Raw genomic sequence first — 14639 nt, 5'->3', positions numbered from 1 at the left:
GTGCAAAAACTGGAGCCAGGAAAGCTACATTTTCTGAAGAAGGGGATTCATTTCTTCAGCAACACTTGCATCCTGCAATCATTTCCACATCTGCCACTGAGGTAGGGAGCAAGAAACCAAGGGAACTGAGAGTAGTGCAGAAGCTCTAAGTAGTTCGTTTTCATTTCTAGCTTCTTTGGAAGCTTCCACCAAGTCTCCTCAAGCACTTCAATTTATAGTGCAAAGAGCCAGAAGTGACAAATATCAAGATCTATTTTGAATGTTGGGGTATTCCTTAGTTCGAAGTGACCTTTGTGCTGCTGTGCCAGATTATTCAGAACCCTGAGGACTGAGGCTTTCTGCACAGAATAAATCCAGCACAGGAAGCAACCATGCGAGCCTTTCCCATACAAACCACTCCCTTCTCATTGCGATTTAACCCTGGCCTAGAGGGACTAGCCCTGAGAGGGGAGTTCAGCGATTTGTTTTTTAAACTGAATGTACAATGTGCTTCATTTTCCCAGTTGCTGCCTCCCTGTCTCTTTTGTACATTTTCATTTGGTTTCATTCATTGCTCATATTCCTTGCTAACTAGTAAGAAGGGAGAAAGAAGGATTTTCTCAATTTCTTACTGTAACAACCACTCTCAGCACCTCTGAACTACTGCAAATGCCAAAGTGTCCTGTATTTGATGCACAATCCTCCACAGCTGGCAATGTTGCCATTTTTCAGAGCTAGTGAAGGGCTTCCAAATGGGGCTGGGCCACAATGTTGACCATATAGCCAACTGTGGATAGAACCACAAGCAGAGTGAAGATGGCTGAAACAGCTGTCTATGTTTACTAACTGGGGAGGGCTGCACCAGATACCGGGTCTCTTCTGCAAAATTGTATAATCTCGCCAACCCCCACCAACTAAAGCCAGGGTCAGCTCCAGCTTTTTTGCCGCTCCAAGCGGCGAAGGGGAAAAAAAACAACAAGCCTGGTTGAGCTGCCACCAAAGAGGAAGAGGGGGACTGCAGGGCTTGCCGCCAAATTGCCACCAAGACCCGGACGTGCCACCCCGATGACGGACGGAGTGCCACCCCTTTCTACTGGCCGCCCCAAGCACCTGCTTCCTTCGCTAGTGCCTGGAGCCGGCCCTGACTAAAGCTCAAGCAACCACTCCTTTTGGGCAATCTCCCTTCTGTTTCCCCCAGCTCCATCCACCCTCACTTCCTGGCTTTCTGTCCAATGTATTGGTCTTTCCAGCCTCTCTCTTTCCCCTCCAGCACTGTTGGACGCCAAACAGGTCTTTGTCATTGTTGCCTTTGTGATGGCTGGGGGCAGCTTGTACATCCATCTGATCATCATGTGCTGCTGCTCTCCTCTCCCAAGCCTGGCCCAAGCCAACCACTCCAGTTTAGGATTTTGCTGCAGGCTGCGCTGCTTCCTTCAGGTGGTATAGTGCAGGGAAGCTGCTTTCCCTAGGTGGTGAGCAATACTGTAGTACTGCTGTATTCAGCTACTCCATCTACACTGAAGAGGGAAATGACATCATGAGGCAGCTGGATGTTGGATGCACGGGAGTGGAAATGGCTGTGCGAAGATGTATAATGTACATTGTTTATTTCCATCGAGTCGGAAGTCCTGGTGTCCATCTTAGTGGTAGCAGTCAGACTTAAGGCAAGAGTGAAAAGCCTGGATTGGGCCAAAAACAATTAAATTAAATCTCATTGTGAATTTAAAACTGAAACATCAATGGAAGTGTGTTAAGGGCGAGACAGAGCAATGAGCACTCCTGGTGAAGTAAGAGATTGATCGTGGCCAATGGGTCCCTTCCTGGATTCTCAGCCAGGTGCACTGCCAATTAACATCATCATTCTACTTAACCCGCCTGCCTAGGTGCTCAGAAAACATAGCAATAGGCAATGCCTAGACTGGAGAGATTAGAAAGCTGTCCATTACCATGGTATCCACATGTCATTTCTAAACATTCCAACAGCACAGTGATGGGTCTCATATGAAAACTCAGATGGACAGATCCTTCCTCCCTCCACCACAAATAAGATCAGGAGACAATGCGACATAATTAAAACCTAACTGAAATTTCAAAAGAGGGTTTTACATTTTACAAAAATTGTTTTAAATGGATAAAACCAAATGGATATGTATGCGAGCCACAGGGGATTTGACACACAAAGGAGGAAAAGAGATTGTGGATAAGGGGGCCAGTAATATATCTGAAGTCACAAGAGGTCATAATAGAAAACATATTTTTTTTTTAAAGTTTGAGAGCTCTTTCAACAGTGGAGTGAGATAAACAGACCTGGATTGAGGGTGGAACAAGCTCTGAATCATAGGGCAAAAGGCTCCCCTCCTAACATCCTAAAGTGGGGGGAGGGGATTGCTAAAAGTTAGCAGGTGTCAGAGCACAGATATCTGTTGGGATGAGGCTCAAAGGATGAGGATTTTGAAAGAATGATTGTTGTTATTTATTTACTATTAACCAAGTGCTATATACCACAGACATATGATGAGAAGCTGCCCCAAGAAGCTTTAAAATCTCCATGAACATGGGATGCTACAAAACTCAAGTAAACAGTCAGTGATGTTTAGCCCATGTCTGGATAGTTTGCTATTTTAAATTATTGCACTAATGCTTCCTTGATGGGAGGACTTGAGCAAGTGTGGGGCACAAGAGTTTATGTTTTATCAAATTTGCAGACCAGAATTGCCTTAGTCGGTTCCTTGGAAATAAGAAAAAGTACTAGCCTAAGGATGCTCTGGCAATTTTCCAGAAGCCTAATGGCAACTTTAGTTTACAGAAAACAGTGCAGACTGCAGGCATCCTCTTCTTTAATCCAGAGTGGTATGCCACAGGGACTCTGGTACCAGCAATCAATGCATCCGTTTGTTCAGAAGCAGAAGACCAAAATACACAAGGCTGAATTCAGCCTTGGCATAAATGGGCATACCTGTACTGAAGTCAATGGAAATTGCATGCACTTACACCACTAATGAAGCTGGTCCCCTTTGTCCCCTCTGATTAAAGCAGAGGGCAGAGGCTGGCCATATCTGCCTGCCTCCGCCCTCCCCCAACCCCACTCTAGCTCTTTGCCCCACTCCCTGCATTAACCCCACTACAGCAGGGTGTTGTCAGAAACACTCTTCTGAAATGCATGGACTGGATTCAGTTCACCTCACCTGCTTTGTGCTTTTCTATGCTGTTGCTGGCTGGATTGATTGGTTGGTTTTCACAGTGCCGCACGGGACGACATTCAGGGGGATAGCAGGAAAATCCCAGCTCGGCCCTAGCTATGGTTTGCTTGGCTCATGCCCTTGGGGCTTGTGCCGCTTGCCAACGCCAGCCTGTGGCATGACAGCACTTCGGTGGACCGGCAGGCAGCAGGAGCTCGTGGCAGCCCCTGTCACAGCGTTACGCCAAACCATGCTGGGGCCTGTGTTCCAGGAGACCGGCCCACGGCGGGCGCCACCCAGGCGACCCAGTGGCTGGGACTTGGCGAGAACCGCCCTGTCGGCCAAGGCAGGTACTATAGTTCGTGCTGCGGCGTACGCGGCTCGCGGCGGCTAGGAGTCAGCGGGCGGCTCCCACCGGGCGGGTCGCGGCGAGCTCAGCGGAGCAGCGGCGTTGCCGCTGGGCCTAGAAGGCGGCGGGGGAGGGCTGCCTGCAGGGGCTCCTGGTCTGGAAGAGTCGGGCTGGGAGGAGGTGGAGGACTTCCCTCCTGGTGCAGGAGCGATGAGCTGGGGAGGAAGCCTGCGGGGGGTAAATGCGCCACCACGAGAGTCAGGCAGGTACCTGGTGTGATCTGTGAGGTGCTGTGCGGGAGCCTGGGCGGTTTGTGTCTGTCCTACAAGAGAGCCAGTGTTTTCCTGAGCCGCACCCCGCTTAGCTGCTGCTGGCCCCGCTTCTGGATAAGACAGAAAACACCAGACCTGGCACCCCCACCTGTTTTGATGTTTTTGCTCTTTATTTTTCCTTTCTTCTTTCTCCTGGCATGATGTGACATGGCCCTGGCCTCTCAGTGGGGGGGAGAACCTCCCTCTTTTCTTAGTTTTTCAAGATTGGGGTTTTCTTTTCCATTATCTTTAATGTTCCTCCTTTGTCGCCTTCTGGCTGGACAATACATGGATACAAGTTATTTTGTGTAAACATCTGGTTTGGGAATAGCCCCTCCCCCCTGTAAGCAGTACTTTAAAATGTAGTCCAGGTCATGAGCCTACTAGTCTCTAAACATTCATAACCACAGTTTGTATATCTATCTTATAATGACCGTAGAGTTCGGAAGGTTACAAGATTTCACTTGACATTTTTATACACAAAAACATTGCATAAACCCAGTTGTTCCAATTGCTTACTTTGGGTGGGGGCGGGTCAGAACCCCTGTGCTCCCCTGGGGGTGTGGCAAGGTGTCCCCAATTTTTTTTTCTGTTAGAATTTTTGTACTTTGAGATTTAGGACTACACCACTACTAACTGTGGGCTGGGACGATGAAGGCAGGAGAGGATACAGAACCCTTGCATACAACTGTGTTTTCTATTGTTCTCCAGGCTGAGCTCACCAAGTAGCCAAGCTGCACTCAGTGCAGCTGAGGAGAAAACAAAAATGATTTTATATCACCTTGATGGGTCCCCCTCCCACAAACCTCGGGGCACCTTAGGGCCAGTTCAGGACCCGGAGAAACTTAGCCCAGTCTCTAAGTTTTGGCATCTGATGATAACACCTCATGGGGCAATTCCATCACTCCGGCCGAGCCCAGTGGTGCTCCGGCCATGCCCTCTTCCCCTGACATCATCCCTTTAGTAGTTCTGCACCACCTGGGAACGTCCTCTGTGCCAAAGGCATCCCAACTCTGCTAATAAAGGAGGCATTTATTCCACCAGCTTTGTGCTGCCAGAGTGGGGCAAAGCAGGCAGAATGTGGGAGGGACACGAAATGGCCCTCTTGCTACCTAACCCTATAAGTAAGATACCCAGGTGTTTACAAGTGTCAGGCTCCTTCCCCTAAAAGCACATTTCTCCCCTCTGCTACTTTATTGTATCCGTCCTCATCCAGCGTTACCTCACGTGGGGCTGCAGTCCTGCGGCACTGCCACGTGAGTGCGAGAGACATTGTGCGGGGCCTGACCCAGTTTTGTAGGAAGTGGCTGGTGCACATGTTGTGTAAAGCCTTTTGGAGCACTCTTAACCCTTACTGTCAAAGGGTTAAGCCCGTGCACCTCAGCGGCTCCAAAAACAAACATGTCCAAAGCCCACCTTTATGCGCGCGCACCCGCCCTCCCCTTCCCCCACACACACCCCAGTGCTTCCATGTGGAAAAAGCATCCGGGAAATGCTCTCTGCAGTCAGCCCTCTTCTCTGCTATAGGCGCCTCTATGCATCACGTCCGCACTTTTATTTACATTATCTGTATCTTTACAATATTATCATGTTCTTCAGTTTACGAAACATACACACCAAGCAATCAGGCCACAGTGTCCCCATTGACTTTGATGTATTTGTGACTAGGGTTTTCCCTGTCATTAATTCAGATTTTATTTATCATGACACAAGATGCTTTTGTTTTTAAACGTTCTGTTAAAACGTGCTGTGAGGTTGCTTGTGCATTGATCAAAAGCAATCATTTTCCTTGATTTTAGTTCCAGTAATAAATTGAAACAAACGGTACATCCTGAATTGACCAGTGCCACTTTTATGAATCGAGCACGGCACCATTCATGTGCTCGGGCTCCGTGCTGACATGAATGTGGTGATCACTGTGAGCAACAGGACTCATCTGGGTGAATGGTGGTTGGATGTGACTGAGCCATAGAAGGGTGAGCTGCGTCTGTGACAAGAACATTGGCTAGTCCATGTGCTGCTGAGGGAAGGGAGGGGAAGGGGACGGAGGTTGCTGAACGCAGCGGGCTGACGGATGTCCATACAATGCCCACAGGCACTTCCTCTCTCTCTCTCTCTCTCTCTCTGTGCTCTTCCAGGGAGAATAAAATGCCTCTAATCAATCGTAGCTGAAATATTTAAGGAGGCTTTAATGGTAGTTTCTTTCCTATAGGAAAATTTGGGAAGTTTTCCACCGAGAAAGAGTTTTGCAAATTATTAATGGCTAAGTGAAGTAAATGCAAGGAGCCCTTGCTGTTCTGTTTAGCAACCGCGAGAAAGACACGCTATATCTTTTGACAGAGAGTTCCCTGGAACTTCAGAAACACTAGCTTTACTAGTTTGTATTCCAGTGGTGTAGCTGAACCAGACAAGTCTGCAGCACGCTGTATTATTTTTAGACTCTTCTAGGTTGCCATTTTTTATCCTGTAAAAATGCACATCAGCTTCTGGGTGACTGGCCATCAATTTTTATAAATGCGTCACAGTCCAGATTTTTTTTTCCGCCCTGCTCTCTCTCCTCCTTTTAAAGCCTGCTGTATACAAGTCTTTTGAGATGGTGGGGTGTGCATGATTTCAATTCGTGCATCAGATTCTTCCATTCACAGCTCTTTAGCATCACAAGATGCATTCTTCTGCTGCACACAGCGCTGCTTATCGTCTATTATGGGTGAACTGCCCAAGTACATAGAATTGAAGGCACGGGCAGGCAGAATCACCATAGTGCCTGGTTATGACTCTTCAGTCAGCTCAGCATTCCTTTGCAATATTATATCTCCTCCATGTACAATGGTGCAATGGGTGTGTCAGATTCAGGGATATCGCTACTCAGTGCTGTGACAGCACATTCTCAGAAGCCACTTTAATATAAAGGAAGATCATTGCAAAAGTGAATGACCAATTAACGTACCGGGGCCATCCCTTCCACTTTTCTTCGGCCCTATGAGGCAGCATAACCACCAAATAAAGGTTCATGTTTTGCTTTGAAACATCTGGTATGGACAACAGTCAGAGATGTAGACTAGATATAACACAGTTCTGTTCCGCTGCAGGAGGAGTCAGGATATCATAATAGACTGACCATTGGTCTGATCCAGTATTTTAGTTTTCTGTATTCCAACAAAATGGCAATTTCATTGAACTGAGCCTTTTCACTTCCTTAGTCAATGCAATTTTAATCAGTGCCCAAAAAGTTATGCTACTGAGCAGGGTGCATCACATAGCCTATATCAAGCCGCATAGACTATATCCCTGTGCCCCCCACTTGCTGGGGGAGAAGAAATGTATTGTATAGCCATGACAAAGCCTATACTGGTTGATGTCTATATTCCCACTTGCTGGGGGAGAAGAAATTTATTATATAGTTATGTTGCCAGCACAGAGTGCCCAAGGCAAGCAACAGCTGGGTTCGTTGCTCAGTGTGCCTCGTGCCAATGACCACAACGGGGTGGAGAAGCAGAGAGATTTATTTGGAGCTCCAAATAGGGCGCAGGGAGACTGAGCTGTCTCAAGTCCTGCAGCAGTGCAGCAGATTCCAGTATACATTTTATACCTTTGCCTACTTCACTACACAAGCTTATGCAACCAATCACCTGTTGCCCCATACAATACCGTAGCCAATCAGCTAAAGCAGCCAATTGTGTTTTTCCTCAGTAGCATTGCCTGAGCCTTGCCTTATTTGGTCCTATTTGTTACCGGTTTTTGCTAAACATTTCTGCCTTCTCTATGTTTCCCAGGCCGAAGCTGGCCTTGACTGGTGAGCTGTGTACACACCTGTTTGTGTGCTAGCTTCCTCAGAGTTATGCAGGATCACAGAGGGTTCAAGAAGCAAAGGGGCCTTGGTTTATTCGGGCCAAGAGCAGGAGGGCTTCCTCGACACTCGTGGTCTTCCACCCTCCCGAGTTACCTAGTGTAGTGCCCAGTGTCCCCAACAGTTATGACATAGCCTATACTGCTTGATGTCTACATCCCAATGCTCCCCGCCCCCCGCACTTGCTGGAGGGGTAGGGGAGAAGAAAGGTATTGCACTTTAGAACCCTGCTTCTCATAGCACCAGTTTCAGAGCAGGAAATGCTAGTGGGAATCTTGCCACCAAGCTTTCCACAGAAATGCTCATGTAATAGAAATACTGATTGCAAGTTGTCTGTCATTCTATATTCTTCTCCTTCCCAAAAGCACTCAGACAAAAGGCAGCTATCATGCTTTGCAGTGGTATTAATCTTTAATCAGTCGAGTGTTTTCTGCATTCAGGTGTTCAGGGAAAAAAGGGTCACAAGGAGGATCTGCCTAGAATAACTAAGCACATGTGCGTAGGCTGTGCAGTCAGAATCTGGTGGGTAACTGCAGGGAATAGAGAGAGCAGCTAAAAATAGTATTTGCTTCCAGGGTTTCTCCAGTCTATTTTTGATGCTAGATTTTAATAAGGTGGTTGACTTCTTACTAAAAATGACTGTTCCTAGCAAGTTAAGGACAAAAAGTAGAATATTTTTAGCCAACACAGACTAAAGTATTTTTGTTGACTACAGCTAAATTGAGAACAAGGCAATGGCCAGTTGCCAGTGATTTATATAATCAGTAATAAATAAGACACTGCTTACTACTCTATTAATTTTGGTGAAATTTGGAAAACTGGAAGGAAGAAATGGGGGGCACACAGAGCCCCTAGCATCTGGTTGGCCAACCCAGCACTTCAATCAGGTCACAACTGTCTACAAATCAAAGAACTGGTTGATGGCAGCCATTAACATGCTCGAACATAATAACCCCCATCTCAGTCCTGGGTCATCCTCCCAATAGAGTTTAACATGCTGATAAATCATTCAAGGGATCTCCAAGACACAAAGAAAATAAGTAATAATTGTGGGGGGAAAGGACTGAGGGGAGCACATAGAACCCCTGCTGAGGGGAGAACAGGAGACACTGGTGGGGAAAAGGGGGAAATGGAGGGGAATACAAAGTCCCTAGTGTGGAGGGGTATAATGGGGGACAATGGGGACACAGAGCCCTGTTGGGAAGGGGGAGACACACAAAACCCCTGCTGGGCAGGGGAATGGAGGAGCCTGCTATGGGGGGAGGGGGTAGAGGGAATGGAAGGACACAGCACCCCAGGCTTATGGCAGAGGTTGGAACAGAGATTTTCCCCCTGTGCCAGGTTCTGTGTATGGGGGACAATGGTATGGGGAAGGTGAAATTGGGGGGAGTTTTAGGGAGTTCCTGAAATGGAGCAGAATGGGAGGGTGGAACATAAGGAGATTGTGGTGGGAGGGGAAACGGAAGAATGCAAGGAGCTCCTGTGGTAGGCAATGAGCTCAGCCTACAGAAAGTACAAAGTGTGCATGTTGTTCTGTCAGGACCTTTTCACATCAACATCACAATCTTACTCCCATCCAAATGATGAAATACATCCTAGAATACCTAAGGAGCTGACTGAGGAGATATCTGAGCCATTAGCCATTATCTTCGAAAAGTCACAGAAGACTGGTGAGATTCCAGAGGACTGGAAAAGGGCAAATACAGGGCCAGTCTATAACAAGGGGAATAAAGACAACCTGAGGAATTACAGATCAGTGAGCTTCACTTCAGTACCCAGAAAGTTAATGGAGCAAATAATTAAGCAATCAATTTGCAAATATCTAGAAGATAATAAAATTGATAAGTAACAGTCAGCATAGACTTATCAAGAACAAATCATGTCAAACTAACCTAATATCTTTCTTTGACACTTGACAAAGTGCACTTTGACAAAGTAACAAGCACTGTGGATAGGGGGAAAGCGCTAGATGTGGTATATCTTGACTTTAGTAAGACTTTTGATACTGTCTCTCATGACCTTCTCATAAACAAACAAGGGAAATACAACCTAGATAGAGCTACTATAAGGTGGGTGTATAACTGGTTGGAAAACCGTTCCCTGAGAATAGTTATCAGTGGTTCACAGTGAAGCTGGAAGGACATACTGAGTGAGGTCCCGCAGGGATCAGTTCTGGGTCTGGTTTTGTTCAATATCTTCATCAATAATTTAGATAATGGCATGGAGAGTACACTTATAAAGTTTGCGGACAGTACCAAGCTGGGAGGGGTTTCAAGTACTTTGGAGGATAGGATTAAAATTCAAAATGATCTGGACAAACTGGAGAAATGGTCTGAAGTAAACAGGATGAAATTCAATAAAGGACGAATGCAAAGTACTCCATTTAGGAAGGACCAATCAGTTGCACACATACAAAATGGCAAATGACTGCCTAGGAAGGAGTACTGTGGAAAAGGATGTGAGGGTCATAGTGGATCAAAAGCTAAATATGAATCAACAGCGTAACACTATTGCAAAAAAAAAAAAAAAAGCAAACATTCTAGAATATATTAGCACAAGTGTTGTAAGCAAGACATAAGTAGTAATTCTTCTGCTCTACTCTGCACTGATACAGCCTCAGCTGGAGTATTGCGTCCTGTTCTGGGTGCCACATTTCAGCAAAGATGTGGACAAATTGGAGAAAGTCCAGAGAAGAGCAACAAAAATGATTAAAGGTCTAGAAAACATGACCTATGAGGGAAGATTGAAAAAACTGGGTTTGTTTAGTCTGGAGAAGAGAAGACTGAATGGGGACATCACAGTTTTCAAATACATAAAAGGCTGTTACAAGAAGGACGGAGAAAAATTGTTTTCCTTATCCTCCGAGGATAGGACAAGAAGCAATAGGCTTAAATTGCAGCAAGGGAGGTTTAGGGTGGACATTAGCGAAAACTTCCGGTCAGGGTAATTAAGCACTGGAATAAATTGCCTAGGGCAGTTGTGGAATCTCCATCATTAGAGACTGTTAAGAGTAGGGTGACCAGATGTCCCATTTTTATAGGGACAGTTGCGTTTTTCGGGACTTTTTCTTATATAGGCACCTATTATCCTCCCGTCCCGTTTTTTCACAGTTGCTATCTGGTCACCCTAGTTAAGAGCAGGTTAGACAAACACCTGTCAGGATTGGTCTAGATAATACTTAGTCCTGCCTTGAGTGTAGGGGACTGAACTGGAAGACCTCTCAAGGTCCCTTCCAGTCCTACAATTCTATGAAATCTTTCCAATTTATTTTCAGCCAGCCGGGAGGAGTCACTTTCAAGGGGCTTCTGACAACAGTCTATTGTTTCTGAAGAGTGTTAGCTGGGACAGACTTTGCCTTTTCTGTTCCAAAGTCACAACTCATCTTGCCTCTGCTTCCACAGCTACATTCTCAGTTTCTGGGGACAGCCAAGCTTAAGAGTCTGGCCCACGGATACCTTCTTAGATGGTCCTCACACCTGTAAAACCACTTGCATGTAAAAATTGGCTAACACGCAGCACACGTGAACAACAAAGCATGCAACCCTCTAGTATTGTTTTCCTTACATTAAAAAAAAAAAAACAGTCCCCCTCTTGCAAATATGCACGTCTCGTTGGCTCTTTTAGTGTACAAGAGGTAAAATAACCCCCTTAGTATTGTTAAGAAGAAACATTTTACCGACCAGTGAACATGAACAGCTGGGAAACACCCATTTCAGAGCTATATATTAAAATAATTTCAGAGTTGTATATTAAAATGCACCAGTTCTGGGAACTACTAAAAACCAAGGAGAAAATAGAGCCAGCACCAGTTAATGGATTGCTTTTGTTTATTACAGAAATCTAAAAAAGAAATAAAATAAAATAGTGTTTTGATTTACTACTGCCTAAAGAGTCTTTTCATGTTCTTCATTTCAGAGCGCCTTCTTCACTTTGCTACTGCTAGACTGAAATTTGTGCAGCTCAGCGACTCCTTGGGAATTTCACAAAGGGGAAGGGAGTCAATTTGTCTTTCCTTTGGCTATCTATTCTGGCATTTCTCTTCTCACCCTCTTCAAAGATGTAACCATCTCAATAACTTAAATCATGCTTTACCTTTCACAAGCAGAAATTCGTGTAAATGCAAAATAAATTTTAAATCAACACAGACAGAATTTACTAAAAAAATATGGCTAAAATCTGAGAAAAAAAAGGATGAATTAGTAAGCAGATAGAAAGCTTTTAACTATTGCATTGTTTTGGAACCATACCCTTTCCTAGCCTCCTCCACTTAGGCATCTAAAAGCACTTTATGAACATTCTCACTCCATGCCTGAAAGCTGGGGAACATTATCCCCCTTTTACATTTGATTCGCATTTGTCACATTGATTGTGGCAAGAATTAATTCACTCCTAAAATCATATAAACCCAATTTTTAGATAATGTAAGCTGCTTCCCATCCCATTTAATGATAGACACTGCTACCTTATCCCTCACTTTATACAGATTAACTGTTCCTTTTTCCTTGATAGAGAAGAGGCTACATACTTGCATGGAGTGAGCTGGGAATTGCTATTCGCATCAGCGATGTCTTTCAGTCAGAGGAAAGGTGTCTCTTTTGAAGCCAATGGCTTCTTGAGAGATATACTGCAGGAAAGGACCTTCTTGGGTAGGGTGAGTGGTTGTATGTACTTAATGCTCTTTCCCTTATTGCTTGAAACACCCCAATCATTGCTGGTATGAATGCCTGAGAGATCTGGGAGCCCACCTCTTTCTGTTAACTCTCAATCTTGCTCTTCGCATATAATATCAATGCTGAGAGGAAAGTTCCAGGCTGGATAGAAGAATACTTTTGTCAGTGTAGCTCCTGTTGCTCTGGAAGATAGTTTTCCTATACTGATGGATAAACCCCTTCTATCGGCATAGGCTATGCTACAGGATTTTGTTAGCACAGCTACAGTGCTGTGGCCGTGCTGGTACAGTCCTCATAGAGGTAGACGTGACCGTTATCAGATTTCAGTAAATTCAGCTATGCTAAAATACAAGCTCAGTTACCACCAATGGTACACCTGGGCACGTAACAGGAGTGGAGATCCCCTTCATAGGTTATATTCACAATCATTATTTCTTTCTTTTCCAGGGCACAATTTGCTCTTGCTCTGCATTAACATGGATGGCCTAATCTACACTTAAAAAAAGATAGGTTGACATAGCTACAGCACTCACAGGTGTGAAAAACCTACACCCAAAGACCATAGGTATGCCCATTGAACACCCAGTATAGATGCAGCTAGGTCGACAAAAGAATGCTTCCATCACTCGGGGAGGCGGTGTTCCTATATTGCTGGAGAAAACCCTTCCATCACTGTCGGAAGCATCTACACTATAGCCCTACAGAGGCAGAGCTGTGCTGCTGTAGCACCTATACTGTAGACACGCTGTAACTCCTGGATGTGACCATAATAAATCTTGCCTTGTCTCAGAGGAAATCAAACTAAGGGCAAAGGAAAATGCTTTACACCGAGAGATCAGTTTACCAGCTACATTACAGTTTACCACCATCACACAGAATGCAACTCAAACAGGCCCTTTCAAAGAAAACTAAAGAATCTTGTGTAACCAGAAAGTTACCCTCAGAACCTGTCTGATGTAACAGTCTAGATTACAAGTTTTTTGATTTTGGGGGAAGGTGCTGACTTGTCGGCTCTGAAGAGCCTGGTAGCAGCAGGGTGAACACTCTCTATACTGTCCTGCCAGAGTGCCTTATTTCTAACCAGAACATCCTCCTAGCATAGTGGAGCTGTCTACTCTCCAGGACCCTCTGCATCCTTTGCCCATTTTGTTGGCAGTTCCTGCTGAGAAGCTATCATACCCAGTTGTGATGATGTTCTTTTATATGAACACAAAAAGCTAGACTGAGATAGCCAAGCTCATTTAACACAGGGCACCAGATTGCTGTATTATATATTTTAAAATCACAATGGACCTGAGGCTGTAGGGGAACTAGTGATCCAGAAGTGAAAGGCTCTATAGTACTAGTTACCGAAGTCATTCGATCCCCTCTGTTGGAATGTCTCTCTCTCTCTCTCTCACACACACTCTCTCTCTCTCTAAGTGGTCTATATATGAATACACGCTTATTTACCCCCAGCTGAGAGTCAGGGCAAGTGCTTGGTTCTAACGGTCAATACATGTCATATTACAGTGGCTTGATGAGGAAACATCTTCTGGGGCTGAAGGAATTAGTTGTCTCTGCACCTCATTCAGGGAAGAATATAAAACATCTTAATTATCTCAAGTTTCTGTCTCCCTGGGAACAGTGAGAGGAAACAAGAAGCAGCATAAAAGATGACACCATGGTGCCTTATAAAAAGAGCCAAGAGCTCATTCATTTGAAATGAATTATAAAATATGAGGCAAAGGGCAGTGGCAGAAGCGAGCCCTGCATCCCCCACCCATACCCCAATACAGGGAAATGGGCTATACAATACAAAGCAGAGATTCCAAGGAGGGGGCCTGGGTAGCAGGCTTTACAAAGTGATTTCCTCGCTATACAGAAAATATATTCTTTGCGAGAAGTCAAATACCAAGCACTTAGGGTCTCCGGTGTTAATCCCTGCTCAGATAAGGCCCATGGAGGAACAGGGGTCCCTATTGTTTCCCCACCAGTTTGCTGAACACGTCATAGATTTCTGGCTTCTCCTGTGCAAACTGCTCTGCTGTGTTCTTCTGCAGCCAGTCAGATGAGCGCATCTGCTGCTGCAGGAGGCCAATGAGGTCACCAAGGTTGGAGCCCCCAGTAGAACCAGGCTCCTGGTGACGGGACACAAAGATGACCTCGTCTGTACTATCTGCTTTGCCATCCTGATCCGACTGGCAGAGCTGGTCCTTGTCCTCAGAAAGGATCTCGTGCTCCCTCTCTTCCAGGACTCTACGGATCCGCTGCATGCCTGGGATGGTGTGAGGGAGAAAAAAAACACAAGGGTGACAACAAAAG

The 14639-nt window shown here is 45.4% G+C and overlaps 1 protein-coding gene across 6 annotated transcripts in view; it reads right to left on the bottom strand.

The window, feature by feature from the left end:
- Positions 1 to 7274: 7274 nt before the first annotated feature.
- ACCS (1-aminocyclopropane-1-carboxylate synthase homolog (inactive)) overlaps positions 7275 to 14639 on the bottom strand; it is an 86805-nt gene continuing 79440 nt past the window's right edge. For all 6 annotated transcript variants that reach the window (XM_073348052.1, XM_073348054.1, XM_073348053.1 and 3 more), the window contains one exon: positions 7275 to 14592. In XM_073348052.1, the coding sequence (XP_073204153.1) occupies positions 14294 to 14592 (299 nt within the window). In that variant the 3' untranslated portion in view covers positions 7275 to 14293. The remainder of the gene's footprint in view (positions 14593 to 14639) is intronic.

This window comes from Lepidochelys kempii, chromosome 6, assembly GCF_965140265.1.
Source record: "Lepidochelys kempii isolate rLepKem1 chromosome 6, rLepKem1.hap2, whole genome shotgun sequence".
Classification (NCBI taxonomy): domain Eukaryota; kingdom Metazoa; phylum Chordata; order Testudines; family Cheloniidae; genus Lepidochelys; species Lepidochelys kempii.
This window is presented reverse-complemented; position numbering and strand designations above follow the sequence as displayed.